General features: G+C 49.0%; 1 protein-coding gene across 1 annotated transcript in view; it reads right to left on the reverse strand.

Moving 5' to 3' along the window:
* COL6A1 (collagen type VI alpha 1 chain) overlaps nt 1-17382 on the reverse strand; it is a 67404-nt gene extending 50022 nt beyond the window's left edge. The window contains exons 1-9 of the mRNA XM_039495052.1: nt 16908-17382; nt 15761-15890; nt 9568-9768; nt 4293-4452; nt 3175-3294; nt 3014-3034; nt 2127-2147; nt 1981-2025; nt 1169-1222 (exon numbers count right to left, since the gene is read on the reverse strand). Coding sequence (XP_039350986.1) covers nt 1169-1222; nt 1981-2025; nt 2127-2147; nt 3014-3034; nt 3175-3294; nt 4293-4452; nt 9568-9768; nt 15761-15890; nt 16908-17016 — 861 coding nt within the window. The 5' untranslated portion in view covers nt 17017-17382. The remainder of the gene's footprint in view (nt 1-1168; nt 1223-1980; nt 2026-2126; nt 2148-3013; nt 3035-3174; nt 3295-4292; nt 4453-9567; nt 9769-15760; nt 15891-16907) is intronic.
* Between the last annotated feature and the right edge of the window lie 454 nt (nt 17383-17836).

Here is a 17836-nt window from a genome sequence, read left to right on the forward strand (position 1 = left end):
TCATACAGAGCGATTCCTCTTCACATACCAATACACAGAGAGTGCTCATTAACATTTATGTTGTAAGCATCTAACCATCTCAGGAAGTTAAAGGAAACAATTGCCTCCTTGGGAAGGAAGGAAGTAAGGAAGCATTCATCCCCTTAAAGCTCTCGATATGAATATCTGAAAATCCAGGGCTGGGGAAACTGAGAGCTGCAAGAGGTGTCATTTGGGATGAAAGTTAAGTCTAGGAAAAAAACTACAAAGAAGAAAATATATAGTCACATGTTTTCCAAGCTGAAAACACACAAGCTGACTGTGCACTGATGGGTGTGGGAGAAATGCACCTACAAAAATAAATCTACCTAATAAAAAGGGGAGGAGGAAAAATGATGTTTTCCTCCTCTTGTTAGCAGATTAAACACCTCCCAGTAACACTGCCCTGTCTATAGTGGGAAAGGCGCACTGGTGCCAAAGTGAGGCGGGCATCCGTGGGATGGGTGAGTCAGAGAAATACCCTGTAGGAAAACTGGTTATTTTGGGTTTGGCACGAGGCCTGGTGGCTACAAGTTTGCAGTGAGCAGATGAAGGGCTCTTCATCTGAGTCATCCTCAGACCATTGTCATCACTCTCAGCACCATTGCCAGGGTGTCCCACAGAAACACTGTGGCCCTGACTGGGAGTGGGGGCAGGGAGGGAGCTCTCATTGGCCGGTCTACTATTCTGTTGTAACCAATCAAATGTCGCTACCAGATACCCTTTCCCTCTGCACTGAACTGTTCCCGTGTGGGAACCAAACTTAGAGCTGCCTATAGAACCCCTCCGACCCTTAAAAGAAGCTGAAGTGAAGGCAAACTCCAGGCCAGCTACTACTGAAATGCTGCTTCATCTTTGGAGCTCATCTCTCCTCAGACTCGGGCCAGTCAGGGATTCAGACTCCTCACCATCTTGGGTTTTCTTGATTGACCCACTGGCCGTGGGAAGGCCTGTCATTACCAGAACAAGGTGAGCATGCAGCACTATCCTACAATGGAGTTAGCCCAGAAGGAGGTGAGCGTGCAGAGCCACCCACAAAGGAGTGCTGTCCCAGGGGCTCTAGAGTGTTTCACACGAGCCATTAAGGGTCAAAGCATAGCCTCCGGTGCAATCTCCGCCATCAAAGCCCCGTGAGTCTTTCCCTACTTACCGGGTCTCCAGCAACTCCTTTCTCACCGGGAAGACCTGGCTTTCCTCTTTCACCCTGAAACACAAAATATTTATCAATGTAGGACACAATCTCTATTTATATGTAGCTTTATCAAGTGATTCAATTTCATCCCCAGCATCACTCCCTGGAGTGACTCTCCCCCAAGAACAAGTGGCCCCAGGCATGCTCATTGTCATTAGCTTAATGTTTCTGATCAGCTGGATATGTGTCTAGTCTTATTGTCTAGGACCAAATGACTTCATTTGCTTTGGGTCTGTGACAAGGTGCTCACCAACAAGGCGCTTCCTGATTCATAAACAGCAGCACCTCCGGCAGGCCAGCTCACTACATCTCTAGAGCTAATGAGAGAGAGCAGTGCGCTCCACTGAGCAAATTGGAAATTGTAGCCAATGGGCTCGAAGGATTTTGCTGTTCTCCCCGTGGCTAGTTCCTTATTTCCCAATCTCATCTGTCATCTCCCACCCCAGCCTAGAAGGGGATTGGAGAAAAGCAAACATGGCGCTGACTTTCCCACAGGCATTGGAACGGGTTCCTGGCAATGACTGGTCAGTAAGTCTGACTTCTGCTCGATCCTTAATCTATATTTTCTTGACTCAGGCAGCCTCTCTCTGGAAGGCCGCAGGCCAGAGCACAAACCACATGGAGATAGATGGTGATTATGCCATGAGTATCCCTGTCCCGTGGCCTCCCCAAGTCCCTCCAGTGGGATCTCTGCTCCGGTGGGATCTCTGCTCCCCATCTCAGCCTCACTCCCATGGCAGGGCAGTTGCTGGGTGCGTTCATTTACTAACCTCATATCCTGCATCCCCAGGTGGTCCCAGAGGCCCTCTAGAAGGCTGCAAAAAACGTGTACTGATTAGAGCAGGGTCATGTGCACAGCCATGCAGAAAGATGTACTCAACGCGAGCTAACGGAGGGTTGGTAGCACCCCACTCACCTGGCACTCAAAGGAGCAGCACTGTCCAGAGAGAAGAAGAAAGCACAATGTTAGAGACATGGAGGGGCTGGGCTACCACAGTTAACCTGGGCAGAAATTGAAACACTGAATTATCGCCGTCCCACCACAAACTGCCATAAACCCAGGAAGGGGCGAGCTGGATCAGACTGTAGGTGTCCAGACAGGCGGCACCCGATGGCAACTTACGCTGTTATGAGGTCAAGAAGAGACCTGGCGTGTCACAGTCTGCAGGCGAGCCACTCTCCCTGTACAGGGAGGCCGGGTTATTCTGATGTGATAATAAGAAACCCGAAAGTCTCTCCTCTCACTATGCTCAGCTGCACTCGCTGGACCCTACAGGGCACAGCAACGTACATCTGGGTGCGTGGCCAGGCTCCACCCCACTGGGTACTTGCTAGCAGCTAGCTAAGAGGGCATCCTGTGCTTTTTGCCAGCAGGAGTAAGAGGAGCTACATGTGCACCCTCTCCCCCCAGAGCTGAACTGTGCATAGGCAGGAGATTTCAAGGCATGTCACTCAGCTGCAAAAGCTCTGCATACCCCTGGGGGGGCTGGAGAGCAGAAAAGGCTCAGGGGTGGCTCTCCAGGCCTGGTATAGTTTGTTCCCTACTGCCTGGAAGGGAGGAGTCACACTGCATCTCTTTACTGCCTCTGGGCTACAGATGGAGGCAGCCCAATGCCCCTGGCTCTGGGCTCACTGCTGTGTAGGAGAAAGTGAGAACAAGCGCTGCCTTTCGGCGTGGCTCACAGTAGGGTCAGCTTGGCTCAGACAGCGAGGGAGAGGGGGCTAGGAAGGGAACACGTTCAGATGGAGAGGGCAGTGGGCCCCTGCTGTACAAGTGAAAAGCCCGGAGAACGCAAGACTCACCACTTGTTCCACATTCTTTTTCTGAAATAGCAAACACAGTACAAACATTTGATGAGCTCCTTCAGACCAGCATGGCCAAATGCCCCGCGGCAGTGGGCTGGGATAGACAGGAGAGACGTGGGGCCAGGAGCAATGGCGGGCAAGAGCAAGGGAATACTCACAATCATATCTATGATGGTATCTATTGTACTCTCAGTATCTACCGGAGACTGTATAAGGCTGGTTGCTGTGAAGTTGCGACGATAGCTGTTATCCGTGGCAATAACACTCAGCCTTGGTTCCTGGGGTAAAACAACAACAAAGCAGCAAGGTTGGACTCAAAGGAGATCAGGAGCTCTGATACCTCTGAAGTACCCTTCCATCCATGATTAACTCAACTAACATGACTTGATGGCATCCCTGCATGTGCTAGCCTTGTAAGCTCCATTCTAGAAGTGGCCTGCCCATGCAAAGAAATCAGTGTCTCAGGAACTGTATCATCTGTCCTGGGAATAGGACAGTATTATCCAGGCTTGAGATAGTACTTGGGGAAGGGGCTGAGAAATTAGAGAGGCAGTGCCATGTTCTTGGCATTCAGGAAGCCAGCTGAACTTTTCCCTGGGCCGTGAACCTCCTCCTATTTTTAGGAGGACCCATCAGACAAACATGCTTTAAATCTTTTGGGGTATATCTACACTGCAGCCAGGAATGAGCCTCCCAGCGTGGGGAGACAGACTCGCACTAGCTTGCCTCAAGCATAGCATGCTAAAAGTCGCTGGGGTTGGGCACTGTGTCTGCATCTCTCTTGCCCAGCTGGCATACACTGCCATCTTGCATAGCATGGTTTCAGAAAGTGCCATACCTCAATTTCATCTCAGTGTCTGGGCCTGCTGGGATCTGATGCTTTTGCTCAGCTGAATGTAGAGATAGGATCAATCATAACATTCAACTATGGAGTTGAATCCAAGTTTCCCCAGAGTTAAGATGTGGGTGTCAGATCCAGGAATTTGTTTGGGGACCATCTGTGTTAATTACAGGCATCGGACCAGATTCTCAGCTGGTGTCAACTGGCATAGCTCCGCTGGTACTTTATTTCTAATTGTCATTTTTTTCCCCCAGCTTCAAACTTTATACTCACTGGCTGCCCATCCTGGAATTACTGTAGGTCATGGAACCCTCTGCATCAAAGAGAGGATTAATTGAATCCACTCAGTAATATCCTGTTTCTAGTTTCATTCCTTTCCACTCTAATTATGAAATACCCAGGCTATAACAAGGGCCACATTTGAGCAATTCATACCAGATGGTCAGGAGAAATGGCAATGGAGAACACTTTGATCCCCAGATGCTTTGCTTCGTTGGCAGCATCTTCCAGTCCTCCACATGGCTCTTTGTACCCTTCCAAGGGGTGTCCGTCTGTCACCACAATCAGGTATTTGTTCTCCTTCTGATGGGAGCCGCTGTAACAATTCAAAATGGTTAGCTGGAAATGGGTAGCTTTGCTGAGTGCCCCCGCGTCTATTCGGACACTACCTACCTTCGCACAGCATTACGGCAATGTCTGTTTGGGGGACATTGCTGCACTCGCGACAGAAGGATTAATGGTCTGCAGGTATACAGCACTGGAAGAGGCAGAGTTCAAACCCTTGGCATCTCAGCCTGATTACACTGATGGTGACACTCAGAGGGAGCGGTTCAGGGTTTTCCTGCAGTTCTCTTTTCTTGAGAAATTTTTTGCCTCATTTTTAGGACAATAATAATTTATCAGCATTTAACATGGATGTCTTTAAATTCGATCATAGATTGGACTCCTGTGAAGTCCTGCATTCCAAGTGATGAACTTCCAGTAACACAGGGATCACCCCCCACCCCTCCCCAACAACCTCCAGTACTGTACAAATAGTAAGTGTGAGGTGGGGGTTGGGCTAAGAGTTTGTCGTAATTTGTAAGGTTGTTTTATGGCTTTAACTTGAACCTTATTTATCCTGCGACATGATTGTAATAAAAGGATATTTGGAATGAAATTAGGTTTCCTTGGGCGATGGTTTAATATTACATGTAAGGATATTTCTATACAGAGAACTCGAATTATTAAACCAACAACACACTGAGCCAGATCTTTCCCTTTTCGTGTCACTTGGCAGCAGGAAGCAGAAGCAGCAAGATAAACATTATTAATGATTATTTACAAAGAGTGTATATACGCTGCATTTAAAAAAGAAACACAATGCTCATAATTTAATCCCCAGACTATCTAACTACACAGTACGGTATCACTAAACTCAGATCCACAGATAACATCTGTGTAGACAGCAGCTTGACTTCCAAAAGGAAACACTTCCAGTGAATGGACACAGAGCAGAAAGGTGAGTGGAGTACTTGCAATCCCAGGCCAAGTTGATCAGCTAACTTTTGAAGCAATCTGGAAGGGAGTGTGGGTTGGAGAGAGCACCTGGCAATTCCGCATCGCTGCAGAGAACACAACGCCTTTTACTGGGGAGTGCAGTAACCCACATTTGCAGTTTCAAGTCAAGTTTCAAAAGTATCAGGATGGCTTTTGTCAGCCTGGTGGAGAAAGGCAACTTCCCAGCTGAAGCTAAGCACTTGGGCATTAAGCCGTGTGCACTCACACATGGAGTAACGGTGTCCATTAGGTTCTGTGACATAATGCCGAGCTTTTCTCGTCACAACACAAGCGGTGCTGCTTCTGGTTATCATCTATGGGAATGAAGATCTCAGGCCTGAGTGACAAGACGGGTTAAACGGCATGCTAAGAAGCATACAGAACTAGGAAGGACACACACAAGCTCTGACTTCACCTATTACAAACAGCACATCCTAATCTAAACCTGATTCACTGGTAACCAGGGAGATTCACTAGCTTCCTGGTCCACTTTGGCTTCCCCTTAAACAATTCCCATGAGATGCACTGACTCTGCTACTGGAAGCCTGAGACCTGGTTGCTGGGTGTTGCTGGAAAATGGCTCCTCTGCTTCCCACCTAGCTCTTAGGAAACTATGCTTTTGCTGGGGTGCCCCAGCCAGGATATCTGACTCAGCCCTTCCCTCCATGTGTCCTCACTGTTAGTAGAGCTGTTGTACCCACCGCCAGCTCCAGCATAGTACCTTCCCCGGCTATCTAATGACCCCACATTTTATTTGACTGTTTCTGAACATCAAACTGATGTGCAGTGTCCCCCAGTGCCTCAGTGGGATAAGGCTTGGAGGGGCTCTCTGAACGCAACAGTTTTTATCCGGTTGCCATACCCAATGGACAGGGGGAGGGATAGCTCAGTGGTTTGAGCATTGGCCTACTCAACCCAGCATTGTAAGTTCAATCCTTGAGAGGGGCCACCTAGGGATCTGGGACAAAAATCAGTATTTGGTCCTGCTAGTGAAGGCAGGGGGCTGGACTCCATGACCTTTCAGGGTTCCTTCCAGTTCTTTGCAACAGATACATCTCCATATATACTTTTTTTTTTTTACAAAAAGAACACTGTGGACTTCACTTCTGCACAACATATTGCTTTTGCCAGTTGCCAGAGCCTCCCCAAACACCTCCTCAACTTTCTATTTGTGACAGAGCATTGCCTGGTGTATCCATTAAGGATCAGCAGTGAGATGCCTGTATTACGCCTGGGTTCAGCACAGAGCTACTTCCCACAATTAGCTCTGCCAGTATTCTTAACAATCCCACGCGAGGGCCACTTTTGAGTTGCTCTCCATTCAGATTCAAGTCAAGTCCACTGTGGAAAGGCTGCCAATTACAGGAAAGTGGGTGGCGGCGAATCGCTTCATCCAAGAGCCAAGGACAACATTCTCTCTGCCGTCTCTCTCTTTGGTTCGGCTCAGAGAGCTGGCTTCCTCAACAGCAATGTCGCTACAAAATATACTTTTGTCATCTCTGGGTTTACACTGCCAGACTTGCAGTGTCCTAGGTCTTTACCCAGGCAATCAGTGATATCTTCCCCCATTCAGACTCAGCCCACCTGCTGCTCCTATGGGAAGGTCCCATTTCTAATTCTCTTCTGAGGGTGAGGAAGCTCTAGGTCTCAAAAACTGACTCTTCTTCAACCTCACCTGTCCTGATTGTGCCCTGGGCAAAGTGGGGCAGCTGGTCTGGGTAGCTGGAGCAATTCTGTCACTCTCATTCTGAGATGCAGTTTTCTGAACGGCTGGCCTGCTCCCATTATATAAAGCTACGTACAATTGAAGATCATGTCACTAAGAGGTGCTCTTAAGACTGGTGCAGATTCAGTCTCCTTAGAGAATGAGACCCAAGTGTCACAATTTTGATCACGACCCATGTAAGACAGTTAAAGGGGTTGGTGCTTCCACGAGCCACATGAGGGAAGGATCCTCTCCCATTAGCTCAAGAATCCAGTATGTGAATGGAGAAAACTAGCAGATATTCATCTCAGTTTACTTCCACAACAGAGCAACTATGCTGCAAACTTTAGCACTGAGCTGTGCTGCTTTCCCAGCAACAAGAAACACATCAACACAGACCTGGGACTAGTGCTGGGGGAAATATTTTTGGCCAAAAATGCAGATTCAGTGACATCAAAAGGTTGAGCGAATTCGTGTAGATTTCACCTAATTATTTTGGTTGAACTCCCCCTCCCTCCCGAAATTAATTAAAAAAAAAACCCAAAACATTTTGATTTTTCAATTTAAAATAACTTTTTTCCAAAACAATCAAAAATCTTCTACAATGGTGTATGTAGAAATGACACATTTTGTTTCACCCCAACATTTTTTTTCAACTTTTCAATTCACTTCACGTTTTTTAAAAATTTCGTTTTAGGTTCAGCTGGAAGCAAATTCTTTTTGGGGGATTGCTCACAAGCTGAAAAATCCATTATTTGCCCAGCTCTCCTTGTGGTACCTATTGAAATCTGGATTTTTTTAATCACTGAGTTGCTCTGTAATTGTTCTATGCCCCCTGACCCTGCCCTTCTCTGTCCCACCAGTGTCTCCTGGGACTACAAAAAAGCTCAAAAAGTGGGAGAAAGGAACTGGGGAAATTTAGTTCAACTTTTCAATTCACTTCAAATTTAGGGTTTTTTTCAATAAAAATAATTAAATAGAAAAATGGAGAAGTTTTAAAATGTCTAAAAATAGACATTTGCAAGGTAAATGTAAATTCAGTTGGCTTGGATTAATTTTGTAGACTCAGGCTGTGCACTCTGTCGGACTATAGAACTGCATATTCTTATTAGAACAGACCTCCCTCCCCTCCTACTGCTTCTTACCTCTCTTGGGTCTTTGCTTGATCTAGGCCCCAAACCTACAAGTTAGTCCGTACAAATCGAACTTTGCACCTTGTGCAGATCCCTTTCTATGCCGTGGATTGCAATCTGTCTAGGGAAGACCCTGTGTCTTTCTGTAGGGTACCTAGTGCAATGGATCCCAGCTGAGGCCCCAGGAGCTACTGAAATATAACAAGAGGAGGCATGTCCCATACAGAGATGGAATCCCCTGTGTGAAATGCTGAGAGCTCCCTAGAGAGACAAGGTGGGGGAGGCAATACCTGTTACTGGACCACCTCCTCTTTGTGAGAGAGACAAGCTTTCGAGCTGACACAGAGCTCTCCTGAGGGTCTGGGAGAGGTACTCAGAGTGTCACAGCGACATACAAAGCGGAACAGATTGTTTAGCATCAGTAGTGAACACATATTTCAGGCTCCATTCAGGGTGAAGTGGCCCATTCGCTCTCTAGTCAGTATTCAGAGAGGTGAGCCTTGTGTGATGAGCTTTGCCACACCTTTATGGCTACATCTGGGCAGTCACACTATTGGGTCCAAAAAAAGAATTAGATAAGTTGATGGAGGATAGACTATTAGCCAAGACGGTCAGGGACACAACTGCATGTTCAGGGTGTCCCTAAAGCTCCAATTGCCAGAAGCTAGAAACGGGCGACAGGGGATGGATCACTTAATGATTCCCTGTTCTGTTCATTCCCTCTGCAGCACCTGGCAGTGGCCACTGTCGGTAGACAGGATACTGGGCTAGCTGGACCATTGGTCTGACCCAGCATGGCCGTTCTTATGAACATTTGCAAAAAGAGGCTCTAGTCAATATTAGAGGTACAATTTTTCCACATAATTAACTGCAGGCACAATCAATTGCACCTGTAATTACACCCATTTAGAACTACAGCCACCTGATTGTGGCCACTGTGGACGCAGTTACTAAATTATGCTCAAAGCAGTGGAGCCAGGCTGAGGTGCAGCTAAATGTAATGGGGAGCAGACCCTTAGTGGGTGTCCATTGTCAGAGTGCTGATGAGATTTCGACCGGCTGAGGATCACCAGTGGTTTTGGAGATAAACACAAACAAAAAGCCCAGAGAAGCGAAGGGGGAAGCGCCCTGGTGGAGGTGGTGAAGTCAGACCATAGCACCTCTCCAGAACATTTCAAAGTGCCAGCATGGCACAGAGCTGCCAAGCTCTGCTGTGCCAACCGGCAGCAGAAAATGACTGTCCCAGAACGAGGAGAAGGCTCCTCCCAGCCCACCTCCTTCCCTCTCCTCTGTGCTCCTTGGACCCCGTGTGGGAGGCGTTGTTCTCACTCACCGGATGAGCAGCTCCTCAATCCCTCTCTTGATCGCGCAGTCCGTATAGGTGCCTTTCCCGATGTAGTCCACACCAGACACTCTCCTCTTTAAGTCATCTCGTCCAGCCGGCATTCGGTCGAGCCCTTTGATCAGCACGACCTCATCGCTGTAATGCAGAGCTCCGGCATTCCACACCAAGTTCCGGTCACACCGGTAATACCTGGAGAGACAAACAGGGACACCCACCTTCAGTATCTGCTTCCCCCACCCCTGCAGTACTCTCCCCTCACTGCCGCCGTGGCCCCCTCCCAATCCCCACACATCTCTGGCTTTGTCTCTCTTGCAGTGGAGTGGCCCTGTACAGACCTTCTGCTCTCTCAGCTCTATCTAAATATTGCCCTGACTTCAGCATCCTAGTGACTTACAAACAACATTCTTGGTAATGGTGCAGCCTCTGCCTTAGTCAGTGTCCTGCCTCTCTAAGTCTTTCCTTCAGGTCTGTGTCTTGTGCAATGTGGGGCGATGAAAGATTAAAAGACAAGAAAACATGCTTTATGGTGACACTCCAGGAGCTCACCTGCTTAGTGTAAAGAGAAGACTAAGGGTGACTTTATCACAGTCCATAAGTATCAACATGGCGAATAGAAGTTTGAGAAGAGAAGTCTCTTCAATCTAGCAGACTAAGGCTTGGTCTACACTGGCGGGGGGAGGGGATCGATCTAAGTTACGCAACTTCAGCTACATGAATACCGTTGCTGAAGTTGACGTACTTAGACCTACTCCCCGCGGTGTCTTCACTATGATGAGTCCACTGCTGCCGCTCCCCCGTTGACTCTGCCTGTGCCTCTCGCGGCGCTGGAGTACAGGAGTTGACGGGAGAGCGCTCGGGGGTCGATTTATTTCGTCTAGACTAGACATGATAAATCATACCCGCTGGATAGATCGCTACCCACCGATCCGGCGGGTAGTGTAGACATAGCCAAAGGTACAACAAGGTCCAATGGCTAGAAGTTGAAGGTGGAGGCTTTCATGGTGTAAATTTTTAACAGTGAGGATAATTAACCATTGCAGCAATTTACTCAGAGATGTGCTGCACTCACCATCACTGGCGATTTTAAAATCAGGGGTTGGAGATTTGCTGTTGTTCAAACAGAAACTAATTCAGGGAGGTCCTATGTCTAGATGGTCACAATGGTACCATTTGACTTCATAATCTGTGAATAAACCTGTGCGTAGAATCAGTTCCTTATGCACGTTTTTAAGGCTGAATGTGTCTCATGTATCAACTCTAAATGAAAAGAAAATTCTCTGTGCAAATGGGCGTAAATGCATGGGTGTGACGTTACGGGTGCATGTAACTGTGTGTGAATAGAGGGGTGTGGATGTATGGCTGTGAAGATACATAGGTATGTGGATAGAGGGGTGTGAAGATGTGTATGAACAGAGGGTAGAGTAGATGCATGGGTATGAAGATAGGGGGTTGTGTGTGAATATATGGGGACGAGGGAATGCTGCGATCGTAAAGCGTCTGGCACTTGTTATGGCAACAGGTGCAGCTGTGCCTGACAAGGAGTGTGTCTCAGTAGAAGGGGTTGCACAGACGGGAAGCTGACATGGCCTGTCACGTTTGAATGCTCTCCCGTTTCCCCATCCTGTTCCATTTTTCCTCTTTGTAACTCTAGCACCCTCTCTCCACCCGCTCCCCCGAAAAACTCTATCTGGGCATTGATTATTGCAAACCCCTCTTTCAGGGGCCATCTTTACTTGCCCCCCACGAGGCCAATCTCTCCCTCTCTGCCAGGGAGTGTCAGTGCCTGGCCCACCATGCCATTTGGTGCATTGGCTGGCAGTGCGCACCACTGGCTGGCTGTATGCACGGCAGGATGCAGGAGTCCTCATCCTCCAGCACCCTGGAAGCCAAGTTGGCTCTTGAAGTAACCCCCAGTTCTCCAGCATCCTGGCAGCAGTTCCTGGCAAAGTCCCATCACAATTGTCATGTCAAGCAGTGCACGCGGGGCTAAGCGGTTTTCCATATGCAGTGAGAGCTCTCCTGACATGGAGTGGCCAGGGAGAGCCCATGTCAGAGCACAAGGGATGGGGGTGCTGGCCCATTGACACAGACGCCATTGTTACTGAGATCGGCTGAGGAACTAGCAAAAGGCCGGGTCACTGGAAATCAGAGTGTCGTTGTTTATATAGGGTCTCGCCATGCAGTTCTGCTGCCAGTGTGTGCTGCATTGGGCCAGCTGCCATGGCAAAAACAGTCCACTGGTGAAAGGCTGGGGAAGGGAGTCTAGGAGGAGAAGAGAGAGGAACATCAACCCCCATCACCACAGGGACAAACTTCTCAACCACCTCCCCTGCTACTTCTAAATGCCAGATCCTCCTAATCCTAAACCAAGCTCCATTATCTTCCGGACAGCCCCCCCTGCCCTCATGCATCAGCCAGCCAGCTTCCCACCTGCTCCTGGACCCTTCTCTGCCCCTCTGCCCCACCACAAAGCCCATCCTAGTGCACCCACAGCATCCACATGCACCACCCTGCGTCTGTCTCTGAGCACCTCTGCCCAGTCTCTCAGCCAGGCAGACATCCTCCCCTACAGGCTGGGGAGCTGGGTGGGCGAAAGGAGAGAAGAGTTGGAGAGTGCAGTCTGGAGGGGGAGGAGAAGTGGGGAGGAGCAGCAGGGGAGAGATTGGAAGTGGGAGAAGCACGACAGGAGAAGACATGACACCCCTGCCATGATGCTCTGAAGGGGTGCGTGGAAGGAGACGAGCAGCAGCACGGGCAGCATAGGGCAGTCCAGGCCCAGGGCAGAGACAGGAGACGAAGGAGCTGTGAACAGCAGTGGTCTGTTGGAGCCGGAGTGGGCGTTCCAATTGGAGTGGAGGGCGGCGGGAGGGGATTGCTGTGAGGTTTGAGAGGGAGGGACAGGGGTGGGGGGGCAGATGTGGTGACCCAGGAGAGGGAGGTCATGGAGAGATAAAGGAGAGGGGGGTAGGGGGAGGAGCAGACACTAGGATATGGCAGAGGGGTGTGGCCAGAGACCTGGACGGCTGGTCATCATTAATGAACAGATGTGCAGCGAATCAGGTGACCCAGCGAGCAGTAAGTGGAGCCAAGCGGTTACAGGGGTTGCAAGGACTCAGTGAAGGAAGCAGATAAGAAAGGAGGTGAGGTGGTTAGCAAAGAAACAATACCCTATTCCCATGCAGTGTGCGATCAGTAGAGGTGCAGTGAGCAATCAGGTGTGGGGAGAAATGAGTCCAAATAGCTACCATAGAATCATAGAATGTCAGGGCTGGAAGGGACCTCAGGAGGTCATCTAGTCCAACCCCCTGCTCAAAGCAGGACCAAACCCAACTAAATCATCCCAGCCAGGGCTTTGTCAAGCCTGACCTTAAAAACCTCTAAGGAAGGAGATTCCACCACCTCCCTAGGTAACCCATTCCAGTGCTTCATCACCCTACTAGTGAAATAGTGTTTCCTAATATCCAACCTAGACCTCCCCCACTGCAACTTGAGACCATTGCTCCTTGTTCTGTCATCTGCCACCACTGAAAACAGTCTAGATCCATCCTCTTTGGAACCCCCTTTCAGGTAGTTGAAAGCAGCTATCAAATCCCCCCTCACTCTTCTCTTCTGCAGACTAAACAATCCCAGTTCCCTCAGCCTCTGCTTGTAAATCATGTGCTCCAGCCCCCTAATCATTTTTGTTGCCCTCCACTGGACTCTCTCCGACCAGGGCATTGTCATGCACAGCACTGGCTGAACATCTTCATGCTCCCTGGGAACGGCCTGTGGGAGAGGAAATCGGACTGCCATACGCCCAGGACCAGAGCCTCAAGGGTTAATCTAGTGGGGACCTTCAGCCCTATGTTTTAGTGGGGACCCTTAGCTTGGGGGCTCCCTTTCCAGGACCCAGAGAGAGATCTCCCATCTCAAGAATAGGAGAAGCCTTTGATCAGGCAGAGTCATTACACCAGAAAGAGCTGGACAAGGAGGCTGCAGGGACAGCCCTGTATCCAAGCCCAGCCATTTGCAAAGCCTGTAACCAAACTGCCTCTCCTGCCCTCTTCCCTCCACGCTGCACCGGCCTCCTGCCACCCAAGGGAGTGCGAGGAACGCGGAGCCCGTGGGCTGGTGTGGGAGCACAGCTACAGACACCAGCCTGCTCATGGCTTTAGGTACGGAGATTGCCAAGGAGACGGGGATGGAAACTGGGGCTCTCAGACCTTCAGAGGACGATGGCTGGGAACACACAGGGGAACCCGCTCTCCCCAGTGCTGGGGACCTCTGCGGATGAGGTGGGAAGGAGCGAACAATGTGGCAGCCCTCAGGCCCCCATTTGGGGAGCCAGCTTTGAGACAAGGGCTCCCTTGAATATTTTCCAGCAGTCACTAACATAGGTAACATTCCCTGTCCCCAAAACCTCCTCCCCGCCCCCCACAATCCATCCAGTCCATATTCTTCCCCGCTCCAGTCCGTCAGTCCCTCCACCGCGCCCCACCCAGATTCCTCACCCCCAGCACTTCATCGAGGCTCGCTGGGCCTCGGTCCCAGTCGACCCCTCCTGGAGTCACTGCTAAGTGCTGTGTCCGGACATGCTGGCCCCGTTCTCCCCAGGGAGTGCCCGTGTTATTCGTGAGCACTGTCCGCCCACGCCAGGTACCATGTGTGTTTAATGGGATGGGAGCTAACACGTTTCTAACAATTCCCGGCACAGACCTGTCCCCAGCAGGGCAGCCTGGGCCTGTGGGCTTCTGAGCAAGGGGGCAGCAGGTCCTTTCCCACGTAGGGCTATTGGGATGGGGGCGGGAGTGGATCCCCTTTGGTTCTGGGGTGACAGGGTTTCCCCTGACTGCAGCAGGTCTCCTCGAGCTGGCGTGGTGGGTTGGGTGAGGAAGGCAGGTCCTCGCTGGCCGGAGTAAGAGGCCAAGTGGGAGGCCAGGCCTCCACCCAGTTCCAGCACCTCAAACCTTAGTCTTGGGCTTGGCAGACACGCCCCAGTGGGAAGAGACATGACTTGCAGCATCTGGGCCCTCCGTCCTGTGCTCCTCCCCCTTGAGAAGTGCTGGAGAGGCTGCCAGGGTGCGGCAGGGCGGGGCCGCTGTGCCATGCTCTCCACGCACTGGTGGTGGATGGGAGTTATGCTTGCAGCAGCGGCCACGGCTGAGGCAAGCAGATCTGCAGCCTGGGAGCTCCCCGCTTGCTGCAGTGTCCCTCGCCATGAGAGCGAGGGGCTGTGCTGGTTTGTGGGATACGAGGAAAAGCTTTGCAAGGAAACGTGCTAGCAAAAGCCTCTGTTTAATAGGGATTCTCCTCCATGGGCCCCACAGGCGGCTCCGTTACCAAGCTGCTCCTGCCAGCCCCATCCAGCAACATGCTGTCGGGGGAGCGGGACCGCGCCTGCCCATCCCAGGCTCACCCCCAGCCCACTCCGGCGTTCCCTGCAGCGGAGCCGGGCTGCACACCTTGCTGGGCGTGTGCACGGTGCTGTGCCGAAGCCCTGCACCTGCTGGGGAGGCAGCGCTGCCCCCGTCCTGCGGAGAGGGCCCAGCACGCACACACGCTCCCCTCGCAGGGTGTGCGATCACCGGGCGCTGCAGGGTGCAAGCGGCTGCGCGTGAAACCAAAGGCGGAGAATAGGCCAGGGCCCTGCTTTGATTTGAAGAACAGGCCTCAGTTACTTCAACCACTCAGATTAAGCCCTGTTGTTGGTTTTTTTTTAAATGATCCTAGATGATCATTCTGCCCGTGAAACACGACAGCAGAGCCACAGGACCGTCCCCGCCACAGGCCTCCATCCCCGGGAAAACGTAAAGCAAATCACACCGGCAGCAAACCCGGGCTACACTAAGCATTGTTGAAGGAATACTGCCACCTGCAGATAGGGATGGAGAAGTGCAGAAAACTCCCATTACAGACAGGAGAACACTCAATTTAGCAACTCCAGCCAATGGTCCCAGAATGAAATCATTAAACTCTTCATTGCTACAGACATTTTCTTTTCATTTGTTATGTAGCCATAAACATAACATTTCTCTTATGCACACCGTGATCACCAGCTGACAGCCTGAATGCAAAACAAATACAAATTCCCAAGCAGCGTCCCAATCTTACTGGTGTCACTTTTTCTATTCTGGTGAACACCCGTGGAAAAGTAAATAAAATAAGCAGTGCAGAAAAAATGAAAAGCTTCCAATACATTTACCTGTCTGTTAGCTTGTCAATGAACCGGTTGGTAAATGTTTTCACCTGTGCAACTAAGTCTCCAAATGGCTTTACCCTTAAAGCAACACTTTCTGATGTATCCAGAACGAAAAACAGATCAACGGGGCAATCTGTTCAAAAACAGAGACAGCAGGTTTTAAACACTGTGTTACTGCATCTTCCAGTTATGCTACAAGATATTTCATGGTGGATTGGGTCTTCCATGCATCATGGTGAAGCATGTGTATTCAAGAGATACAGCCAATGCATTTTCTACAGTACATGTGCAGTCTATATCTCTATTACACTGTTAAATTTTTACACTAAGTTAAAGTTTACACCTTGCAAATAATAATTCAGTGTGTCAGAATTATAAATATATACACACACTCATACTTGCATGGAATTTGTGCTAGGTTGGATTGAAAATATACATATATTCAATAAAAAAAACCTTGGTATTTATCTTTACATGTATTGTGATTTTAAAAAGGAGAGATTGTTTTCCCAGGCTTCTAAGCTCTATATCTATTTAGAAATGAATTAATTCATTACAATGAAATATCAGACAGATACTATTTAAAATAATGTCCAGATGTAGTGGTACATTTTATCTTGTATACATTTTCCATTTAAAGACTAGTAATTTTAAAAAGTCCCTATGACAAAGGAATTTTCTTTGCAACAGGAACACAAGATTATTGCAAATAAAGGAAAAAAACTAGAAATTATTTTTACAGATTTTGATAAAATTCTCATCAAATATTTGTGAAGTATTCCAGAATATTATCCTCTATGTTAGTTGTGTTCAGTCTCTTTCTTTGCTAAATACCAACCAAAAATGATAGCATATGAGATGGGACAGAGGTGAAGATAACTGGGAAAAAATTGCTTCAGGATAAACTGTGTAGGTGGGTAAAGGGAGCAGGTAGATATTCAATACACGTGTAAGGAATCAAGAGACATTTGAAATATATCTTTTTTTAAATGTTCAGGCAAACCTCAAGTTACAACAGTATAAACAACTCAAGACATCTGTTCAGCAGTATAAGGCATACAGATCTGAAGGCAGATCTCGCCTTTAACATTCTAGGAAACTATCCGCACAGGAAAGGAAAAGAAAATACACCACAAAGTGACATTCTTACCTTGAAAGGTTTCAACTCTGTTGACTATTTCTGTCTGTTGAGCCAGTGCCCCGCTCCATAGGAAACAGACTTGAAGCAAGAAAGTGAACAAAAAGTTTGCTAACTTCATCTTGCTAGTTTCAGATTTACCATTTATTACTTATGGAAAGGACGGGAGGGAGAAACTGAAGGAGACAGAGGCCAGGAGCGGCAGCAAGGAATTTTTATCTTAGTTGGGAATTTTTTCTAATTTTCTACTCTGTCCCTGAGTTTCTGTGGAAGAAGGCACGGGAGAGGGAGTTAAGATGAGGAGGAAATGTCAGTAGCAGGAGCTGCCCAACTCCAGAGGGGGAGGGATCTCAGAATGTCAATTTCGGTTGATCCTTAGCATAACTAGTGAGTTGCTGAAACACATCGCCTTGGGGTCATGTCTTCTTTTCAACTATTGTTGTGCCTGCAGAAAAATCCTGATCTGCATCAAAACATAATTTAGTTCTATTTCAAAATATTTTGCCACCCCCCTCCCCCAATATATCTTGTATTTATGTTGGCTAATGGTTTATGGCATAGCCACATTGCTGCCATTCTAAAAGGAAGAACGGGAATGCTGCAGACCCAAGGATATATTCCATACCATTAAAAAACTCTCAGTATCATTCTTGTGCTAATATCTATAATCCCATTTGGGCCAGTCCTAACATCATTACTCAAAGCTCCACTGAAGTCTGGGGGAGTTTTGTCAGTGTAAGGACTGTACGACTGGGTCTTCAGCAGTAACGTAGCTAGTGGGGTGCAGGGGAAGCAGCTCCTTCCCCTCAGCACATTTTCAAAAAAGCTGCACCTTAGGCGGGGTTACCATGGCACCAGGGGCAGGGCCCATGCTCTGCTCTGAAGCTTGGCCTGCCCGGCTTCCCCCAGCTGCTGCATACCTCCCCCCCGCCCCCCGACCA

This window comes from Mauremys reevesii, linkage group 11 (assembly GCF_016161935.1).
Source record: "Mauremys reevesii isolate NIE-2019 linkage group 11, ASM1616193v1, whole genome shotgun sequence".
Taxonomy (NCBI): domain Eukaryota; kingdom Metazoa; phylum Chordata; order Testudines; family Geoemydidae; genus Mauremys; species Mauremys reevesii.